The sequence below is a fragment of the Ambystoma mexicanum genome, chromosome 1q (genome assembly GCF_040938575.1).
Source record: "Ambystoma mexicanum isolate Mex_15411 chromosome 1q, UKY_AmexF1_1, whole genome shotgun sequence".
NCBI lineage: Eukaryota > Metazoa > Chordata > Amphibia > Caudata > Ambystomatidae > Ambystoma > Ambystoma mexicanum.
Genome location: NC_090922.1, coordinates 849,401,226 through 849,419,880, shown reverse-complemented (window position 1 = coordinate 849,419,880; position 18,655 = coordinate 849,401,226). Strand labels below are relative to the sequence as shown.

General features: G+C 47.6%; 1 protein-coding gene across 3 annotated transcripts in view; it reads left to right on the top strand.

Annotated features, from left to right (window-relative positions):
* Positions 1–18,291, top strand: part of LOC138537982 (coagulation factor XIII B chain-like) — a 1,433,866-nt gene extending 1,415,575 nt beyond the window's left edge. For all 3 annotated transcript variants that reach the window (XM_069641496.1, XM_069641495.1, XM_069641494.1), the window contains one exon: positions 18,045–18,291. In XM_069641496.1, the coding sequence (XP_069497597.1) occupies positions 18,045–18,050 (6 nt within the window). In that variant the 3' untranslated portion in view covers positions 18,051–18,291. The remainder of the gene's footprint in view (positions 1–18,044) is intronic.
* Positions 18,292–18,655: the final 364 nt, after the last annotated feature.

The following is an 18,655-nucleotide window of genomic DNA, read 5'->3' as shown; positions in this document are numbered from 1 at the left end:
GGTTTCTTTTTCTTCTTTGGCAGGGGGCATACTGGAAGCCCTTGTCCGTACCCTTCTGCCTCTAGCTGAGAAGGTATGCCTAGCTCCCGCCTGGTACCAGTGGTACTAGTAGGTGTTGCTCTATAGTGTTTCTTCTCACCTAATTCCTTCCTTTGCCTTTCCCCAGGGTTTATACCCAGGTAATCCCTGCCTAGGCACCAGTAAGGAGCTGTGACCAAACCAGAGTTTCCATTCTTGGTCAATGGACAATGTTGCTAGAGTCTAACAACTTTTAGTCTTACTGACATCAACACTTAAAAGGGGCATATGTACTGTTCCTACTATGGAATACTTCCCCCATCTATAGCCAGCCCTTAACTCCTTTCTGCTCCCTGAGAGGTCTTTCAGAAAAGAGGTTAGTAATGTCATTGAAGGAGTCCCATTTAAGTGAAGGTACAACCAACTATACACTAAAACCCAACTATCAGTGTTGGCATTATGATTGGCAACTCCCTCTGCCTCTGCTGAGGAGTGACCTGAGGGTAAGCTGCCTCAGCTCACTGTGATTTCATCTAGGGATGGCCCCTTGCCTTGTGGGGATAATGCCCAGTAAGGCTTTGAGGGCATGGAATGGAAGTATTCCTTCCTGCTATTATTGGTTGGGTGCTGCTGGAGCAGCTCCCAAAGTTCTATATTCTACAGCTTGAGCCCAGACAGTGTCACTGTGTCTCACCAGAATGTCGTAGTGCTCCCAGGTATATGGGCATTTTGGCCCTTTGTTTGGGTGGAACCTAATGATGTGTTCTAAGGTTAACCCTTTCATAGTATCAGAAAGGAATGTGTCTAGCCCCTTTGGTGGGGTGTGTCAAGCCCCCTTGAAACCAGTTGTGGTGGTCTACAATAGGCTACCCATAGGGTGTGCACTATAATTTATCAAGATCACGTCTAATGTGGAGGGTCTCAAAACATGTCTCATGGCTTGGTACCAGGTATCTTCATGTATGTGAACAAGGTTTCCCCTGGCAATCCTCCAGGAACTGACACTGTGAAGGTGGTGTTGCCCTTCCTAACACCTCTTTTCCTTTAACTACCTGGTTACTGCATGGTGGCAGTTCACAGGTATAGGGACATCATCATGTGGGTTAGCCATTCTAATACCATTTAGCTAGATCCCTGCCAAGAGTATATATTAAACACTCTGCTCTTCACTACAGTATTTTATGCATCCTAGCTTGATATCTGTATAGAGCATGTGCTTGTGAAGACACCCTGCTCTTGTTTGAATGCCTCTTAGCTTGATAGCTACATAGAGGACTTGCTTGAAAAGATACCCTGCTCTACACTAGAGTGTATTATTCTTGGTATTGCTCAGGCCTGAAGCAACCCCACTGGTCAGTAGCCAGGTGGGGAGAATATAGACTATTGTTGGGTATGGGAAAGGTGAGCAATGTCCTGCTGTGGTCGCCAAAGTGATGTGATTTTTATCACCCCTACCTCCAGAGCCTTGTCTCCACCCCCAGGGGAATGTCCATGACCATCTCAGCAAGGGCTGAGGTAGTTGTAGGGGTAGGGAAAATCATGTACCTGTCACTGTGCAACAGAGATGAGAGCAGGCAACAACCCCTGCAGTAGGTGGCTGCTCTCAATTGCCAACACGTGAGAGATTTACCAATGTCACATATATTTTTATTGATGGGTCATTGCTCACACCATCCATTAACCCTTGGTGTGTCTTAAAAGGCATGTACATTGTATAACACATCAATACACAGTAGTTTAAATAGATGCCCCACACCTAATAATTATCGCCTCTACCTCGACTACTCACTCTTTCTCCAACCACATCTCTCTAACCTCTGGAGCCTGTCGCCACCACCTCTACAACATCGGCAAGATCCGCTCCTCTCACATTCCATGCTTCATAACTCCTAATCTCCTCCCTTATTTTCTCCCGCCTCTTCTACTGCTCCTCTCTCCTCTTTGGACTCCCTGTCTCTCACCTAACTCCCCTAAAATCCATCTCACTCCTCTATTCTTACTCTGTCTCCTCGGCCCTCGAGACTTTATTTCTTCCTCTCTCTCTCTCAACTTGCTGGCTTCCCTTCCTCTCACAACTGAAATTTCAATTCCTCTGCCTTGTCTACAAATCTCTCCATGACCTACCCCCCTACCTTTCCTCCCTCCTCTCATTTTACTCCCCCTCCCGCTCTCTCCACTCAGCAAACCTCTACCGCCTCACTGTACCCCCAGCCCCATGTGCCTCCTCACGCTTCTGCTCCTTCCAACTCTTGCCCCCCCCTACACTGGAACTCCCTCCCGCTCTCCATCCGCACCACCCCTACCTATTCATCCTTCCGCCACTCACTGAAAGTCCATCTTCTTCACTCCTAACCCTGACTTCCCTTCCCTACCCCTCTCCCCTTGTGCCCTTGCCCCCCTCCTTCCCCTCCATCCTCTCCCCTTCCCCACTGATCTTAAATTGATAACTAATACCACTTAGGGGCATTGAGGACACCAGATCACTCCACCTTCCCTTCCCCCCTCTCCCTTTCCCCTGACCTCAAATCTGACACCGTAACTCCCTTCACCTACCCCCTCCTCTCCCCTCCCCCAATCTCCCCCCCCCTTGTAAATAGTTCTATATATTGTTCTAATGACCTGTTTCATGTTTGTAAATATGCTTCTCTCACTTTTGTACCTGTTATATTGTAAAGCGCTTTGGCTCAAAGCGCTATATAAATTCAACAAACATAAACACTCTCATATGAAAGATACATCATTTAATTATGAGAACATATGTAATAAAGAAACCATCATTATCATCAATATACACAACACACTTAAAATGCAATAAACCATTAATAGAAAAGTTGAACCATTGCCATTTGCCTCTACCTCAAGTTTCTCCAAAAAATCAAAGTCACCTTAAAAAACATCTACCTGCCTTACCTGGTTGTGATAGACAACATCATAGAACATGCTAGGCAATCTAGCACCTGCCTCATCAAATCATGATAGGTATAGGTAATCTCAAAGAGGCATCTGCCTCAATCAATACCTCAATATCTTTCTCAAGGTAATATCAAATGCAGAGTAAAATAGCCTCCTTATACTCACTAACTTTAGAAGGTAGGATGTTGAAGAGGGCTTGAAGAAAATACTGAATGCCTATACAAATCCCACAATTCAAAACAAAATGAAATAATTGGAAAAAATGCTGTCCTATGGGCTTTTCATCAAAATTCATAATAGGACTGAATGCTTCAAAAAGCAGCTCAAAATGCAGGTAAAAATTAAATGAGTTCTGCTAAAAAATGTTTTAAAATAGCAAGTGTCCAGCTTAAGGCTTCAAATCTCCAGAAGCAGATTAAGAAGTGGGCTGGCCCCTCCCATCTGGGCAGCCTTTTCTGCTCTTTATCCCTGTCCAGCCATGTGTGCCTGCCTCAGACTTCCGACCAGCTCTATTGTCCCAAACAGCAATGGCCAGGGGCTGAGCCTACTCTGTTACATACCCTCTATGCCTTGTCTATTTTCAAGCCTTCCGTGCCTACTGTCTGTCCTTCAGAGGCCACTAGGGATTTTGCCAACAATTGCTTTTCAGCCAACATCGGCTTTCTCTTGCAAAGACTAGCCATGGACATGGTCCTGTCGTTGAGAGGGCACTAGGAATTCTGGCAACAATTGTATTTTTAGCTGAAAGCACCCTTCTTGTGCACAACAGGGCTAGAGTCTGCATTTTTTAGTTTGCAGTGTTCGCTATCTATGTTTTATGTTTTGCGAGTACATTGGGTTCCTTCTGGGAAAGGGCATCCACAGCGGTTAAGAGACATTGGGCCACATTACGAGTCAGGCGGTAAGGGGTTTACGGCGGCGTAAACAGCGCCGACCCTTACCGCCTGATTCCGAGGTCCCTTAGCGCCATGGAGGACTTAACACCTGCTTTTAGCAGGTGTTAAAATCCATGGCGCTAAGGGACCTTGTTGTTAATTACGCCACCGTAATTTACGGTGGCGTAATTAACGCCTTCCCCACTCCCATTATGCCCTATGGGGCAAAAATGGGAATGGGGAAGGGTAAATGGGGATTGGGGACTTACCGCCCCGCCAACCTCGGAATGGGGCGGTAAGTCCGCCAACCACCATGGCGTAAACGTAGTTTACGCCATGGTGGTAAAGGTACGACCCAGGCGGTAACTTACCGCCTGGGTCGTAATGAGGCCCATTGTTTACACAACCTGAAGGTGCTGTTCCAGGCTCAAAATCATTGGCTCGCATCTCAGACTTTTAGAAAAAACTCTAATGTACTTCATCGCAATGTGGAAAAGAAAATCTTGCGGCTTGCATTTCACTAAATATAAAAGTGTTTACATTGTACTGTGCATTATAGCAAGGAGGCCTGCATTTCACTCAATGTTAAACTGTTTTCATCGCACAGTGTATAGGGTCTGGTCTGCGACCCAGATCACAGGCCATATTAAGCATGTCTAATATGGGCAGACATAGAAAATACAGGACACTACACTTGGCTTCTTTGGCTTCTTATGAGTTTGCTGACTCTGTTCTTGCTTGATTTTGTTCCGATCTGTCTAACCGTACATATTCTTTCTCCTGGGCTGGTTTATCTCAAACCTTTTCCCCTGCTTCATGTTGTCTCCCAAGTCTCTGGTTGTGGCCCCTTTCTCTTCTCCCTTTATACTTCTCCTCTTGTTGCAATTATCACTTTCTGTGGGATTTCCCACCACTTTTATGCCAATGACACACACCTTTTTCTCGCTTTTCCATTTACTCTGGCTATCCACAATAACTTATCTTCCTGTTTACATGCTATCAAATCCTGCATGTTGGACCACTTTCTTGTTCTCAACTCATCAAAAACTGAAGTTCTCTTCTTCCCTGACACCACTATACTCCCTCTTTCCCTCCCTCCTCTGTCTCTTTCCCTCCTCCTCTCTATCTCTTTCCAGCACTGCTCGTAATCTCAGTCTTTACCATGACACAGACTTTTCCCCTTCACATTTCTACTATCTCCCATTCTTGTCGCTTCCGTCTCTTTAATATTCATAAAGCCCACGTTTTCTGACCTTTGGTGCTACCAAATTCCTGATCTCATTTCTTATTTTCTTTCACCATTTTTACTGTTCTACTATTCTCTTTGGTCTTCATCTTTCTCATTTGGCCCCTCAAGTCAATTTTTAACGCTTCTATTCACCTTCACTACCAGTTATCCCCCCGTCATTCCATCTCACAATCGCTGTCCTCGCTTGGTTGACTGTCTTTTTCTTCCTGGCTCAAATTTCATTTTGTGTATTGTGTTTAAGTCCCTCTATGGTCTTGCTCTCAATTATTTATCATGTTTGATTTCCATCGATGCCCCACTTATTCCCTTCATTCTCAATCCCAGTTGTTACTATCTGTCCCTCGTCCCCCTTGTGCCCAATCCCGATTCTGTTCATTTTCTCTTCTTGCTCCTTATCACTGTAACTCTCTCCCTTCCCCCTCCGTTCTACTACTTCTTAACCTCTTTTTCGTACTTCTCTAAGGAATGTTCTTCCTCAGTCGTAATTCTTTACCTGGAAATGTTTTGTAACTGAATCAATCTTCATTTAATTGTACTGTAACCTTTTATGTGCAGAGCTTTGGCGTAAAGCGCTCAATAAATGTCAAATACAAATACACAGCACACCATAAAGCAACTCCATGGACATTATTCATCTATTTGGACTTTCTAACCACACAAGACCAGTTCCACGTTTTCCTGATTAAAGCTGCTTCAAACTTATAAAAGCTCCCCTCCTTGCAGCATTTATGCTATGTGTGTTTGCCCCAAGGAAATGTGATGGTCTCCCAGAGCATCCATAGCTCTGACTGAATGAAATGAGATTACAGTAACGACTCATGTTTATAGTGCTCAGGATAATGTTTGCACTGGTTTGAGGTCTGCTATAGTGTTGGGTTATACCCCATTGCTTAGAACTGGCTTTTCGGCATACATGCATTTTTCTGCGCGCCGGCTAATTTGCTGCAGCATTCTGGTGATTCTGCATGCAGACAGTTGACTACCTTACTGCAACTGGGTATGGAGCGTTACCATGTTGCTGCAAAAGCACTCCAGACTTACTGTGGGTAGAGTTGATAAAGTTCCAAACAGAACTATTTTTCCCACATTTTATTCGTAGCCACAGTGATCAGAATAAGATTAAATATATGCGAAGACGGGAATGATGTAGAAGTATATTATATCTGAAACATAATTTCTCTGTTGGTACATCTAGTTCAAACAAAATAAACAATCACTCAGGTGGGTGATTAGTGAAAAGAAAACTGGCACCATACGCCACTCACTAGGAACTAAGTTTGTTTGCGGTCATGGCTGCCATTATACAGTAGTCCTATTTGTTTCAAAGTAAGAGCACTACTTACCTCTTCCCGGCTATAAGGCAATCTATTGACCCATGCTTCCTCTCATTTAATTTATTTCCCTGTTTAGTCTCACCATAAAAGTACTTTGGAGCAGGTACAACACCAGGGCCTTTCAACCTTTTCAAATGAAAGGGGCTTCGAGCCTCAGGCATTGAACCATTTGAAATGAAAGGGGCCTCGAGCCTCAGGGGGGCCTGCAGCAACTGCTCCCATATTCCCAGCATGCAGTCTTACAATAAGTCAATAGATGTGTTTCTATATTATTTTCGTTAAGGGGCTTTAAATGTGCAAAGTTTCTCATTCCACTTTGCCTGATCCAGCACTATGCTAATTGGATGCCTGTCTCTGCATGCATAGTAGACCATAAACCCTAACCTGTCCGGTTTGTGGGTGTGTTCCAAGGGGCTTAAGAGAGTACACCTGCTAATGTGGCTGAAGTATGTTTTTTAAAACGGAAAATGTGTTGACATGCCTGCTACAATTACACATCTGTGCAGTAAGTGCATTACTTGTGTACCGTGTGTTGCTTATGTTTGCATGGGTTGCACACAGGTCTCAACAATAGGTGCCTATACATGCTCACCTATCTTGTTTTCAATCTGTAGACTGCGCACAGGTTTCTGCCAGCCAATGGAGTGGCATGAGCAATGTATTAGCACTTTGCCAGCATTTTCCAGTTTCCAAGATGAATGAGCCCTCTGAAGAAGTAGATATGTTCTCACGCAGCCTCCTGCCGCTCAGTGCCATGTAATGTGTGCCAGATGCTTACGGTGCTCTAATTGAAGCCCTTTCCAAATGCAAGTACATGGCAGCCCATACCCTCACTATCCATGAAGTGATTCTGATCTGGTTCTGAGGTTCATGTATTCTACTGTAGGGAGGGGGTGGAAAAAGGGCCGGAGGGCTGAGGGCCGCCTGCAGTCCATTTTTTGGCCAGGGGTAGGAAGGGAGACAGCAGGGGACACTGCCGAGACAGCATGGGTCTTAGCTGCGACCCATGGTGACCCTCAAATGATGTCCCTGGGCACAGCTGGCAGTTTCGGTTTTCCTCCTATCATTCCAGCCAGGGCAATTCTTCATGCATGCTATTCCTCGGCTGGATATAGGTGTGGCTTTTTTCTTTATGCAGGACATTTTCGTTAAAAACGTACTTCAAAGAAGTAATTTTCTTTTATGTGGATCCTTTGCCTCAAATACTTGGTTTTCATTTTAAAACTAGATTTTCTAATTGTTTTTTGCCGTTTCTGCTTTTGGTATCGCTCTGCCTCTTGGTGTTGTGTGATTTATGTGATCAGTGAAATGGCGCACACTTTCCTTCCTGGCTGATGGCCCTCACCAGGCCTGCATCACGTCTCAGCACCCTACATACAGCACCAATATGTGTCTTCTATACTAGAATTCCTCCTTAGTCACTCAGGTTTAGGCTAAAGCATATGCAAGTGAGGGGAAAATGGTCTACATGGCAAGTAATAGTAAACCATCAGAAGGCTGAACTTGGTGAAAGGGATTTTGCATTCGGGTTCATTGGGTCATCAACTGTGTCTGTTGGCACTGACCATGTGTTCCATTGTCCAGATTGAGAGCTCTCTGTAGACCATTCGGGACTCTTGGTCATGGGCCACCATTCGAGTAGAAACAGTCTGTAGCTACTGATGTGCAGAAGTGCAAGATCAATCCTTGTTCCCAACCGGAGCCCTTTTTCCAATTTGAAGGTTTGTGTTTCTGGAGAGAGACCACAGCTTTCTCCTTACATGTATTTCCAGACCAGGGTTCCATGAGGTGCATTAATGATTACCCCAAAAAGGCTCAGGTGATCCTGTTAGATCGTCCTCTAAAGAAGGATTCAAGCTCCCTTTTGATGTCCGGTCCTGAGGTACAAAAGGCGCTCTGCGGCTTAAATTCCATAATTACTTAAGAAAAGAGCATCTTTTCAATATTCACTTAGTAAGTCTGAATGTCAAGAGAAGAGAAAAAACATATCTACAAAGAACTGCTTTGCTAGCATTGGAGCTAGACACAGCTCCTTCTCATAAGAGAAAGAGGAAACTCGTTTTAAAGATTCTACGGTGTGTGCACACCATTACCTCCTTTGCTGACACCTCCATCTCTATTGTTTCTTTGGACTGCCTCCATTTAAATTTTTCCAAGGCCAGTTTGTTTTAGGAAAGGGTATCCAATACAAAGCTCAGACTCTGGCCTGCTTATTCATAGTGTTATTTTTGAGGAACTTCTACTAGGTTTCACTACTTATTGTATTCCTTAATACCAGCTTACCCTTTTCACAACATGAAGGCTTTAATGCCTGCATTCAAGATTTTTTTTAAAAAAAAGATGATGTCCATGGCTTTATATCTTGTTTATAGACACTCGAGTCTTACAAAGTGCAAAGGATTGATGGAAATAACCCTACTCCAAATGAGCTTTTCTAAGAATCTGCATAGATGGAGCTCAGAGGGTTAAGCATTTATGGGTTGGGGTAACTTATCAGGTGAATCCTACACTGGAGCAGTATATTTGGTCAAAGTGAACAGGAACATATACTATACCTCAAAATCTCAATAACTTTACACACATTTTGAAAAGGGTGCAAGACAACCTAGAAACTGTAGACCTATATTGCAGAGGATACAAGATTATGGGAGAGAAAGTATTCTGAACTGATGGTCTTGCCTTATGTCAAGTTTGTTCTTCAGCATCTAGTTGTTCAATGCATACAGTGTGGGTATTCAGAGCAATGTATTGCATTTGTTGAAACGTTGTCTCATGACAAGTTAAAATTCACGTTGACTCTTGAAGACGGCTGCCTTTCAGCATCTCCCTATTAACTAAGATCTTACTGATAAAACAGCAGGGTCATGTTTTATGGTGTAGTCATGAGGCATCACACCTAGATGAAGGCCTTGAATTTTAATATGGATGTCCCTAATGGACCTTCCTTGTAAATGGAAGACAGACTTGGCTTCTAAGGCTAATTACGTTCCACAGCAATTGGTAACAAATACACCTAGGTTCTTGGCCGACATTGTCCGGAAATCTGCCTCGATCAGGTTTATTTCAATTGTTCATGCTTGAAAAACATATACATTGAGACAGAACTTCAAGACCGAAATTGAATTCTCAATTTAAGAAAAGAACACTTTGTCTGGAGGTGAAACCCTTTAGAACGTCTGCTGTTGACTCCCTGCAACAGTCTGACTGACCCCCCTTTCCCTTCAGAAGAGACACCGCTGATTAGTTGTCTATCAGTTGCATGAGATCCATGGCCGCTATTGGGTTTGGACATTGGAAGGGAAAAACATTCTTAGAAAATTGTTTAGATTCAAATCCTCTCAGTTTACTGTCATGAAATAGTGTTGCCAGAGCTTCTCATTCTCCTCCCATATCCTGTAGAGGGCTATTAGTGTCACATGAAAGGGTCTGGGTAGCAGAGCTGGATACCCAGGACTCTTACGGTTCTGTTCCTAGAAAACCACACCATCAAAAGGGATTTAAATGCCATCATGGAAATTTGATATCATCTTGACTCTAATATACAGGTGTTTTCCTTGCCCCAAGAATGTTCACCAAAGTTCCGTCAATGGTGGCTGTACATATTAGACTTCAGCATTCGTAGGCAACCTAGATAAGTGGCTGTCCTGAGCCTCACCAAGCTACATTTCTAGCTGATGTTAACCTATCACTTTCCAATAAATCAGCAAACTTCCAATTTGTCTCCATTGCAGAAGACTCTGTTTTTATGGAAACATGTTGGCTACAGTGGCATTGCGGAGGCATGCCATGGAGCTCGGGGGCCTTGCTAACATATGTCGTGGTGCGAGGGCCCCCTCAGACTTCAAAAATAGTTTATTTTTGAAGTCCTTCTGCCTTCTTAAAGAAATTATTTCTGTTACGTTAATGGAAATAATTTCTTTATGAAGGCAGTCACTTCAAATACTATATTTCTTTTTGAAGTCACAGTGCTCCCCCACACATCGTGACATGGAGGCCTCCAGCTCCATGGTGAGAAAAAGCATACCTGCTGCATGGAGCTGGAGGTCTCGTTCCCTGTCCTGGATCAACGGATTGAAAGGTAAGAACATGTATTTTTGTGTAAATGTGTCTGTGTACATGTAAGCGCGTATATGTATAACGTGTGTGAATGAGTGAGTGCATAATGTATGGGCGGCTGCCTGGGTGTGTGTATGAGAGTGCATGGTGAAAGCATGCACGTGTATGGTGAATGCGCTGGTTACTTACCAGTAATCTTCATCACTCATAGGCCAACTCTTCCTCATCACAGTACTTATGTATGAGGCACGTTGGGACAAGGTAGAGAGATGTGGATCTAATTACTTTCACAATGCAATTTTTAAATACAGGAGAAAAACAAGCCCTAAGTTTGAGATTCCTGAATAGTGGGGAAAAAAGCCTAGGTTTCACAATGCAATTTTAAATACTATCTCAGTGCAATTCTAATGACTTTCACAATGCAATTTTGAACAGGAGAAAGCACTCCTAAGTTAGAAAGTCTGCTGTGAGGACAGTTATTCAGGGTAGAGTGAGGTTCAATACCTAACCCGGGCCACTCCTACCATACTAGCCGCTGCTGGTTGATGGCTGGCCACTGGCATCCCCTGCTGACACTTGCAGACACTAGCTGGAGCCGCCTCTGTTTTAGCTGCCCTTTGCCTTGGGGCCCTTAGCCGAAGGGGCTGCCGGGCAGAGGGCTGCCCTGGGAGGGTCGGTGAAGACCAAGGGTGGACCAATCAAGGTAGGGGACGGGATGGGTGGCGGGAGGAGGGAGGAAGGAGGAAGTGGGAGCAGGAGGAGCACTGGGGAACGAGGACACGCAAGGTCCTGGGGGTACCAGAAAGGCCGCAAAAACACAAGTCAAGCCCTCAGGGGAGCAGCAATATGCCGCACTCACCTGCTCAAGCCGGGATGGAAATGCCGAGCACGGTGTAGTGTTGGCAGGGAAGGCGATGGATAGGCAAATTGCAATGGAGGGGCAGTCCAGGATGCGGGAGGAAGGAGGAAGTGGGAGCGGGGAGTAGCACTGGGGAACGAGGACACACAAGGGTTTAGGGGCCCCAGAAATGCAGCAAAAACACAAGTCAAGGCCTCTGGGACGAGTGGGGGGGGCAGCAACACGCCACACTCACCCGCTCAAGTCAGGATGGAAATGGCGAGCACAGTGTAGTGTTGTCAGGGAAGGCGATGGATGGGCCAATTGCAATGGAGGGGCAGTCCGGGAGGAGGGAGGAAGGAGGAAGTGGGAGTGGGGAGGAGCACTGGGGAACAAGGACACGCAAGGGCTTGGGGCACCAGAAAGGCTGCAAAAACACAATTCAAGCCCTCGGGGGAGAGGGGGGAGAGGGGAGCAGCAACACACCAGTCACCTGCTCAAGCCAGGATGGAAATGGTGAGCACAGTGTGGTGTTGACAGGGAAGGCGATGGATAGGCCAATTGTAATGGAGGGGCAGTCCAGGAGGCGGGAGGAGGAAGTGGGAGCGGGGACGAGCACTGGGGAACGAGGACACGCAAGGGCATGGGGGCACCAGAAAGGCAGCAGAACACAAATCAAGTCCTGGCGGGGGGCAGCAACACATCACACTCACCTCCTCAAGCCTGGATGGAAATGGCAAGGACGGTGTAGTGTTGGCAGGGAAGGTGATAAATATGCCAATTGCAAGGGAGGGGCAGTCCGGGAGGGGGGAGGAAGGAGGAAGTGGGAGTCGGGAGGAGCACTGGGGAACGAGGACACTCAAGGGGTTGGGGGCACCAGAAAGACTGCAAAAACACAATTCAAGCCCTCAGGTGGGGAGGGGGGATAGCAGCAACATGCCACACTCACCTGCTCAAGCCAGGATGGAAATGGCGAGCACAGGGTAGTGGTGGCGGGGAAGGCGATGGATAGGCCAATTGCCGCGTCAGCAGAGCGGAGATAGCAGCGGACCGTGGTCCTTTCCTGCCTTTTCCACCTACAGGAGGAGGACTCGCCTGCCTTGGGCTCCAGGTGTTTTCATTTTCATTTTCTTTTGTTTAAATTGTGCACTCGGAGCGCGTTGCCCTCCCTCCACCCCACCCCCCCGGCCACTTCCGTGTTCCCTCTTCCCTCCTGCCTCCCAGCCTGCCCCCTCCCCGCCCTGATTGGTGGTTTGGCGGCTGTGGGTTGTGCCATACGGTCGCTGCTCTCCACCTGCAGGAGGAGGACTCGCCTGCCTTGGGCTCCAGATGTTTTCATTTTCATTTTCTTTTGTTTAAATTGTGCGCTCGGAGCGTGTTGCCCGCTCGCCCCCCCACCACCTCAGCCACTTCAGTGTTCCCTCTTCCCTCCCGCCTCCCAGCCTGCCCCCTCCCTGCCCTGATTGGTTGCCTGGAGCTCTTAGTTGACCGTCCCCGGGCAGCCCCCTGCCTGGCAGACGCTTTCAGCTAAAGGCCCCTAGGCAAAGGGCTGCTCCCTGACTGGCGGTGTCTGCAGGTGTCCGCAGGGGACGCCTGTTGCCACCCTTCTCTACGGTCGGGGTTCCCGTGTCCACCTAGATCAACCCGCTAACTTTTCTGTGATCTCACCCGTTGGAATTATGTACCGGTACCGCATTTTTATAATTGCTCTGTGAAACCTAGGCCTTTCTCCCTCTATTCAGGACTCTGAAACCTAGGTGGGATTTCACCTGTCTTTAAAAAGAGACTGTCACCGTATTTAAAAAATTGTTCTGTGAAACCTAGGCCTTTCTCCCTCTATTCAGGGCTCTCAAAGCTAGGTGGGATTTCACCTGTCTTTAAAAAGCACTGTCACCATATTTAAACAATTGCTCTGTGAAACCTAGGCCTTTCTCCTCTATTCAAGACTCTCAAACCTAGGTGGGATTTGACCTGTATTTAGATACATAAGTCTGAGTGCTGGCATCCTGGCACACTGCTCAACGCCCTGCCTCTCACTCCCGGCTTGCCGACTCTAGCGTCCCTCCAGTACCTCCACCTCTCTCCTTCCCACCTACTCTATGGTGCTCTCTGTCTCTCCTATCTTCTCTAACTGCTTCTCTATTGACTATCCTGCCCTCCTCACCAAATCTGGTAGGAAGAAGTTTAAAAAGGACATCCTGGTCTCCAACCCAGGCCTCCCTATCGCCGACACCTATACCAGTGCCTCCTCTAAGGAAACTCTCACCGACATCCTCTTTGTCGTTCCTTCACCAGAACAATGGACCCTTCATATGGTCTGTGCTCTCCCCTTTCTCCTCTTCTCCTCTTCTCCCATTAATGGTGGCACCCGTTGGGACGCCCTTCTGGCCCCCTTCCACTCCTCTAAGGTCATCATTAATGTTTACTTGAATGGGACCGTCTTGGTCCAAGGCCCTCAGGCCAACCTGAGGTGACTCTTTGATCGAAGCTTTCCGCGCCTCATCAATTTCCTTTCTTCTCCTGCTGTCCCCTCCTCCCTTTCTGTGGCTATCTTGCCACCCTCATCTGCCTCCAGCTTGGCTACCTTGCCTTCACCTTCTCTCTCTGCCCCCTCTTGGGCCCCTTCTACACATCCGAATGACGTACCTCTGAGCTGTACCCCTCCTCGGAAGTCTTTCAAGGATGGCAACCTTCTCCATATTGCAACTCTAAACTCTTGCTCTGCTGTCAAACACTTCTCTGATATCTGCCGCCTCCTGGAAGAACTTGACCCCGATACATGGTTTATGACCAGTTCTGTCACTAGCTTTGACACACTCCTACCTCTTGGCTACAAGATCCTCTCTGTGCCTAGGCCCAACCGCCCTGGAGGGGGTGTAGCCCTGATCTTCCCCGAGTGGATTCCTGCCTCTGTCACTCCCACGCAGGTCTATTCCTCCTTTGAATGCCTCGTCTGCAGGCTCTCTCTCTCCACTAGCCATTCCCTTACTGTGGCTACTATCTATCGGCCACCTGGTCAGATCTCCTACTTCCTCTCTGAGTGGGCGGACCTCTCCTCCTCACTCCTGGCCTCAATCACTCAACTCCTCCTTCTTGGAGACTTCAACATCCACCTGGATGCCCCCTGTCCTCCCTCTGGACTCTTTCGCGACCTTTGCGACTCTCTCACTCACTATTCTCCCCTCTGGCCCAACTCATTCTGCAGGACACACTCTGGATGTCCTGATCTCCTCAGACCTTCCCCTCTCTGTCCCTTTCTCCACTCCTCTCTCCTGGAGTGATCACTTTCTCCTCTCCTCCCACCTCACCCTCCCTTACCCTCCAGGCCAAGCCACCTACAGCACTGCCACCCACCTTCTTGGTCATCCGACCCATGAAGCACGTGTCAGTTGAGGCTTTCGCCACCACCTTCTCACCTCCTCCCCCTTTGGCTGACTCTCACCCTGACACAGCCCTCTCAGTGCTCCACTCTGCTATATATGATACTCTTGATATCCTTGCCCCTGTCATGAGAATCCGCCTGAAGTCCAAAGCCAAGTGCAACTCATGGTACGACTCTGACCTTGTCACCCTAAAACGCAAGTGCAGGGTGGCCGAGAGGAAATGGCGTGCTTCGTGTTCATTCTCTGACAAACTGGCCTGCCGCCTGCTCCAAAGACAATACCGGCTCTCTGTCCTAACCAAGAAGAGAGCCCATATCCAAGCCTGCGTCTCTGCGGCATCAAACAACTTGGCCGAACTCTTTAAAGTCTGCAAGGAACTGGCCAATCCTGCCGCAGTCTCTACCTCCCCTGTCCCCTCCCAGGCCCTCTGTACGGCACTGGCTTCTCACTTCATCTCTAAAACTTAAGACATCCTGTCCTCTCTCTCCTCCTATCCCCCGCCTCCCCCCCGTCTCTGCTCCTCCCCTGGCCTCTCTGCATCCACCTCACCTCCCTCCTTCTCTGCCTTTCCCCTGTTCTCCGCAGACGAGGTTTCTTGACAAGTCTGATCTATGAAAGTGTCGTCGAAATAGGTTCACCCCTGTTCCTCAAACTATCAAGGACCACATCGACTCCCTGGCTCCTGCCCTGGCTGATTTCTGCAATCACTCCTTCACCACTGGAGTCTTCCCATCCCCCCTGAAGCACTCCCTTGTGCAGCCTCTTCTTAAGAAACCCTCTGGCGACCACTTCTGCCCGGCTAACTATCGCCCTTTCTCCATCACCCCCTTCCTGGGCAAGCTTCTAGAGAAACTGGCCATCTCCCAGCTCAATCGCCACACTGAATCTGTTGGTTGTCTTCATGACCATCAGTCTGGCTTCAGAGCTGCCAGAAGCACGGAAACTTCTCTCTTGAACATCCGTGAAGACCTGCTCTCCAACCTTGACTCTAACACCCCTTGTGTTCTCATATTACTTGATCTCTCCTCTGTCTTTGACACTGTCAACCATGCCATCCTGCTTAACCGTCTACGTGATAACCTGGGTATCACTGGTCAGGCTCTGGCGTGGCTGACTTCCTTCCTCTCCGACCGACCCTCCCAGGTTCAGCTGGGGTCTTTCCTCTCCGATATCTTTGTCTCTACCTGTGGTGTCACCCAGGGATCTAACCTCTCTCCCTGGTTGTTCAACCAATACCTGGCACTCCTTGCCCACTCCGTTGCCGCTCTCTGTCCCAACTTTCAGTGCTATGCGGACGATACTCAGCTCATTTTCAGGCTACCCTCGGCCTCCGCCTCTCCTTCCCTCATCTCTGACTGTCTGTCTGCCATCCAGGAGTGGTGTGCCGCCAATGACCTCTGCCTTAATGCCAGTAAGACTGAGATTCTGCTCATCGGCACATCCACTCCCTCCTTCCCTGCAGCCCTCTGGCCGGCCTCCCTTGGCCCTCTTCCCGCTCCCACCTGCATGGCTAAAAACCTCGGGGTCATCTTCGATTCCACACTCTCCTTCTCTCCTCACATCTCTGATGTCTCTAAGAAGTCTAATTACCAGCTGCACCTCCTCAGAGGTATGCTTCATTCCTCTCCTTCCCCCAGAAGCTCACTGTCTCCAGAGCTCTGGTTCTCTCTAAACTGGACTATTGTAACAGCCTCTATCTAAATCTGCCTGCTTCTACTCTCCGCCCTCTGCAACTTATCCAGAACAGGACTGCAAGACTTGTCCTTGGCCTCAAGCCCAGGGATCGTATCTCTCCAGGACTGAAATCTCTGCACTGGCTCCTAGTGGCTGCGAGGATTAAGTTCAAAACCATCTGTATTGTCCACAAGGCCTTCTGGGGCCTGGGGCCGAAATACCTTCAACTCTCTCTTCATAAATATCTTCCTTCCCGACCTCTGCGCTCTTCCTGCTCCAACTCCCTCAGGGTCAGTCGCTTCTCCAAGCAACGAGTTGGTGGTAGATCTTTCTCTTCGGCAGGGGCCTCCCTCTGGAACAGCCTTCCTGCCTCCCTGAAACCTGAGGAGAACCAGCTCCAGTTCCAGAAGCACCTCAAAACCTTCCTCTTTGCTTCCGCTTTCGCTCCCCCTCTCCCCTGTTGATTTTCCTGACAGATACTGCACTGGATACCAGGCCTCCCTTCTGATCTTGGGACAGGCCCGCCAGTTGCCCACCTGCACTTTCTCCCTGGCAACCCCTGCACCTGGGGACAGTTTTTCTGTATCCTTACAGCCCCCCTTACCAGCACTTATGTTCTACACTTACCATACACTGCCACCTGATGGCCGTTTTATTTATCTTATTTTATTGTACTATCCCTTGTACTGCACTTCCTCCCTCTCCCTTCCCCCCGCACTTCTCCCTTTCCCCTTCCCATGCACTTGCGCAATCTGAATGTCACCTGGCCTAGTAGGATCGTTGTCTGTCTTGCCTTTGTTCCCCTTCCCTTTCCTCGTCGCGCCTTGAAACACTTGTGTATAGGCGCGTTATAAATACCATATCATATCATATCAATGGAGGGGCAGTCCCTGAGGAGGGAGGAAGGAGGAAGTGGGAGCGGGGAGGAGCACTGGGGAACGAGGACATGCAAGGGCATGGGGGAACCAGAAAGGCAGCAAAACACGAGTCAAGTCTTAAGGGTGGGGGAGACATGCAACACGCCACACTCACTTGCTCAAGCTGGGATGGAAATGGCAAGCATGGTGTAGGGTTGGCAGGGAAGGCGATGGAGAGGCCAATTGCAATGGAGGGGCAGTCCAGGAGGCGGGAGGAAGGAGGACGTGGGTGCGGGTAGGAGCACTGGGGAACGAGGACACGCAAGGACCTGGGGGCACCAGAAAGGATGCAAAAACACAAGTCAAGCCCTTGGGGGTCCAGGGGGGTTGGGCAGCAACATGCCACACTCACCTGCTCCAGCCCATAGCCCATATGATCATGCATAATGGCAACGGCCGAATGCCATGGCTAATGGGCCTCAAAGAAACCTCTTGGTGTAACATGGCTAGTGGGCCATTACCAACTTAATATACAGGTCACACACACCTCCAGCAGGTGCATTATATTAAAAGCCAAGCTCATTGTTATGCTATACCTTTCGAATCTTTCATTTCGAAGTGATCTATTTATTTCTGGTAATTTAATTAAGCCAAATGTATGTTTTATCAGTAAAATATCTGTTTCACTCACATTTGCTCCAGTGCAAATACATGTGCATTGTCGCTAATTTGATTTTACAAGTGCAGACGGTTTTCCCATACACAAAGGTACCATAACACTGTCTATGATGTGCCATCAGATTAATGCACTCCTTTTAATAATCCATATTTTCTTTCTTTGGAGCAGCCCTAGAACAGAGCATCAAAGAAAATCTAATCTTGACATCCCAGCAGCTACGATTCAGACAATAAAGTGATGTCAACGGGACTTATTCGGATTGTCTTTCATGCCTACAAGGAATGTACCTTGGAGTACCATTGTGAAGGAGGTCATTGTTAAGTGTGTAATGGATCTACTCAAATGTTTGTCTCATCCAATGTGTTTTATGTGTCCCCTTGCCAACCAATAAACATGAATTCCATTACCTAGTAAACATCTGTTTTTCCTCTTTTCGTTCCTGAGCTGATTGTTAACAGAGTTTTCTTAATGAACACAGCAAAATCAAATGTGAGCAAAAAAGTGTACCCTAGAAGAGTACCTCAACTGATTGTGAGGTGATAAAAACTTGAACACTTTAACATACATAATGATGCATAACGATAAAACGGGAGCTCGAATCATGCATTTTACGTGAAGAAAGCAAACTGCATAACTTAAGTGCCCAAATAGTTTCTATTTTTGTCAACAGTTTCAGTGCAGGCTTTATTTTTGACTGTTGGTTTGTACTTAGGACAGGTAACTGGTTTCATCCCACTGCATGTTTCTTATTTTTCTTTTAAATAAGAAATGCCACAGGC